Source organism: Diceros bicornis, chromosome 7 (assembly GCF_020826845.1).
Source record: "Diceros bicornis minor isolate mBicDic1 chromosome 7, mDicBic1.mat.cur, whole genome shotgun sequence".
Classification (NCBI taxonomy): domain Eukaryota; kingdom Metazoa; phylum Chordata; class Mammalia; order Perissodactyla; family Rhinocerotidae; genus Diceros; species Diceros bicornis.
In genome coordinates, this window is record NC_080746.1 from 61,924,700 (window position 1) to 61,928,974 (window position 4,275).

The following is a 4,275-nucleotide window of genomic DNA, read 5'->3' on the forward strand; positions in this document are numbered from 1 at the left end:
ATGCCAACCCAATATCCCCTCAGTCCTCGATTCATGCTCTTGTACAACATCACTCAGTTTAGCCCCATGTTCTACCTCACTGGCTTTCCTGGATTGGAAGCCATCCAACACTGGATTTTTATCCTCTTTTTCCTTATGTACCTGGTGGCCATCTCAGGCAATTTTTTCATTCTGACAGTTATTAAGACCAACCGTCATCTGCACACACCCATGTACTATCTACTGTCCTTTCTGGCCATCACTGACCTGGGACTGTCAGTGTCCACCTTGCCCACTACTATGGGAATCTTCTGGTTCAACTCCCATAGTATCTACTTTGAAGCCTGTCAAATCCAGATGCTCTGCATCCACTCATTTTCCTTCATGGAGTCCTCGGTGCTCCTTGTCATGTCCTTTGACCGCTTTGTGGCCATCTGTCACCCCCTGAGGTACTCAGTCATTATCACTAGCCAGCGAGTGGTCAGGGCAGGCCTGGTTGTCATCCTCCGGGGACCTGTGGCCCTTGTTCTCATTGTCCTCCTCCTGAAGGCTTTTCCTTACTGTGGGCCTCGAGTCCTCTCTCATTCTTTCTGCCTACACCAGGAGGTGATACATTTGGCCTGTGCAGACACCACCTTCAACAATTTGTATGGATTGACACTGGTGGTGTTCACTGTGATGCTGGACCTGGTGCTCATTGTGCTGTCCTATGGTGTCATCCTGTACACAGTGGCAAGACTGACTTCTCAAGAGGAGAGGCTTCGAATCTTCCAAACCTGTACCTCACACCTCTGTGCTGTGCTGGTATTCTTTGTGCCTATGATGGGGCTGTCCCTGGTGCACCGCTTTGGGAAGAATGCTCCACCTGCTGTCCACCTTCTTCTGGCCAACATCTACCTCTTTGTGCCTCCCATGCTTAATCCAATCATATACAGTATTAAGACCAAGGAGATCCGCCATGCCATCACTAAGCTCCTGGGTCTTAGAAAGCCCAAGGCTGAGTCCTGGGGCTAAAAATTCCACTGGGTGCCTAGAAGAAGGTCCCAAATCAGGCCAAGGATTTGCTGCATTGATTTCCTATTTTCATACTTCATGTTCCCTAAGATTTTCTTCCACTGCTTTGTATAAAATGCAGTGAATTTCTTTCTTGAGTTATGGGTTAGGAATGTTGTCCTTCTCTTGCTTGAATTATAATACCTCTGCCTATATACAAGATCTAGCTATTTTGGTAGCAACAAAAACTGCCCACAGCCAAACTCTGTTAATGGTCATCATCAACGTGCAAAAACCAATACTAAAGATAAACTAAACTAAAACTAAAAAAATATAATAAATAAAAATCACCCAGAAAAGAACCTGGCAGTGACCAGATAAAAGTGAGTTGTTCTAATTCACCTCAGGAAATGTACTTCCCTCCATGGCTCCTTGGGACTGCTTGCCTCTTCTCTAGTGAGAAAGTTTTTTCTCTTTGATTTCTAGCCCGGCTAAACAGTATCCTTTGCTTTCCTGAGTCACATTCTTGAGAGAAGTTTCAGAACTTCCCTAATAACTGATTCAGGCAGAACTCCTCCAAATCTTTCTGAGGCTGTGCTCCTGCTCCCTTTTGGACTTTCTCATCGAGTAGAAACCCTTGACCCCACCCCTGACTCCTCATCTCTGATTTTACCTTTCCTATGGACCTATAAGTCCCAAACCTCAGATCTCACAGTAAGCTGTTCAGTGTTTGTATGTAGCCACTCTATTTGTGAGATCTTACACAATGACATGAAAGGTGACAAAGCTTCCGTGAAGGAAACTACCACAAACATGTCTAAATCGTAATGCCTTTGCTCAGGAGGTTATGAACCTAAAATTGGCAGAGAAGGTTGCTCCTACCATTGGCTAAATGAAATTCATGTTGCTTCCTCACAGACATTTTCACTGACAAGCCTTCTCTCCAATACCAGAGCAGATGCTCCATCTGTCTCCTCGGAACCCTGCATTTCCCATTGTAACATTTGTCCCATAGTAATGTACTGCTCAGTGTTTTAATTTGGTTTTCTTTTTTTTTTGTCCTCCACAATGTATTACTAAATTAAGCTTCATGGAGGAATTACACATGCCTTTTTCTCCGTAAATACAATGACTGGCACGAAATAGATACTCAACAAATAAATACTAAGTGAATTCCTGGATACGTAAATGCATATAGTGGAATCTAAAGCTAAGAAAGAGAACTTCTTTTCTAACAAAGCTTTCCCTCTTCACATCCAGGAAGCCTGAGAAGACTCCTTTCTGATGGCATCCAAAGGGGTGTCCCCCATCATTTCTTAGTTCTGCGTTACTCGGGCCCTCTGGGCCCTCTGCCCCCTCTGCCACAGTTTAAAATTACTATCACCGGGAAGTGCTTCCTGAGAGTCATTCTTCACAAGTCTAGGGCTTGGGAATTCTTGTATATAATCACCACTCCTTCTGCCTGAGGAATACCTGCCGAAGCTGTTTAATAAACTCAATTCTCACTTTCTTACTATGGACTCTGGAGTTTAGAGGTTCCTAGGGCAGGAATTGCCACATCCCTGCCTCAACACAGGGCAACTTTTCCTATGTCCTAGCCTCCCATGTCTATTCATTTTTTTCTTTAGTCCATACATAATCAGAGAGAATTCCTTAGAGTGGTACACAGATGGTTGATATCTGCTAGACTGGGTTCTGTTTCAGATATCGGCTTTTTCTGTTTGCCTGGTTAAAATGAGAGGAGAGACAGTGGTAGAGGGTGGTGTTGAAGAGATGGTGGTGGCAACGTTACAGACAAAGACCTCCAAATATAATTGTACTTCAAATGGATAATATTAAAAAGAGTTGGAAAAGGTGGGATTATTCAATAAAAAATGTTAGTCAAATTTTTTATTCATAAGGAAGATAGAATTTTATCTTTATTTTACAGTACACATAAAAAACACATTATATTAAAGACAAATGTTAAAAGGAAAACTTGAAAATGTTTAAAAGAAAATACTGGAGAATAGATAGGTGGAGAGGTAGGTAGATTGATAGATATTAAAATGTAGTAAAACAGAAGACATCAAAAACAAAGAGACAGTGCAAACCAGAATAGGAGATCATATCTACAATGTATGTCTAGATGAGCAACTGAGGTATAGTGTCCAGGATATATAAAGAACATCTATAAATCAATAAAGAGACAGAGAATCTAATAAGAAATTGAACAAAGAAATGATAGGCAATGTACAGAAGAGAAAAACAAATGTGACAATAAATATCTGAAAACATGTTCATCTTCACTATAAATTTGGAAAACACGAAATAACAAAGATATCATATTTCACCGATAAAATTAATGAAAATGTAAAAAGTCTGATAATACCTAATGTGTATGAAAAATACTAAAAACTAAGTTGAGAATGATAAATGAGAAACTCTGGAAAACAGCTCTAGGGAAAGAGGGTATTAAATTGAAGTGAGAAGTTTTACATGGAGGCTTCAATTCTATTTGGAAAAAAAAAAAGAAAAACCTGAGGCAAATAGACGAAAATGTTAAGATTTGTTAAAACTAAGTAAGCATGTACATGTACATTCACTCAGGTGGTTATTACATCATTCTCTATATTATTACAATTGAAAAATAACCTGTTGAAAAACAAACAAAATACAAAATGAAATTTAAAGGAGAAGCAAACTCAAAAAATGGATATGAACGCTTTTGTGTTTGTGTGGTGTCTCGTGTGTGCAATGTGTATGGGCAGGGGTGGGGGGAGACAGAGATGTTGGAATCTCAATGATTTAGGTTTGGGAGGCCCTAAGGAACCCCAGGGTCTCTCCAGTCTTAGATGTAGCCACTCCCTTAAACACAGGTTCCATTCTTAACTTTAATTGAAATTCACATGGTAAGCCACACTATTGAATGGCAACTTTCCGCCTTAGAATGTTCTTTTCCATACTGAGTGGAAATTTGTTTTCTATGGATCCCATTGGTAGAATGAGGTATAAAGAACACAGGATTTTGGTTTAGAATAGAATTGAGGTACCATTTTTGCCGCTCTTCAGACAGGGTCAGTCTATTTAGGACAAGAGCCTGTTTAGTGAAGGAAGTTTAAGTGAAAAATCATAATTACTTAGCTTCTTCTTAAATTCTATGCTATAGAAGTGAAATTCTGTAGTTTTAAGATCATAGAACTCTATGTTTCTGCAACGTCTATGTTTTTAGCTACTATGCTAAAACTGCTTCAATAAAAAACAGAAACAAACCAACAACATAAAACAAAAAAAAAACTAATAAAAGCTAAATTTATTAATTCT

At 39.7% G+C, this 4,275-nt stretch overlaps 1 protein-coding gene across 1 annotated transcript; it reads left to right on the top strand.

Annotated features, from left to right (window-relative positions):
• Window positions 1-993, top strand: LOC131408037 (olfactory receptor 51M1-like). Its single transcript, XM_058544606.1, has one exon. It carries the CDS (start codon window positions 1-3, stop codon window positions 991-993), a length of 993 nt encoding a protein of 330 aa, XP_058400589.1.
• Window positions 994-4,275: the final 3,282 nt, after the last annotated feature.

Coding starts and splice junctions, on each gene's coding strand:
- LOC131408037 (XM_058544606.1), top strand. CDS start 1: ATGCCAACCCAATATCCCCTCAGTCCTCGATTCATGCTCTTGTACAAC.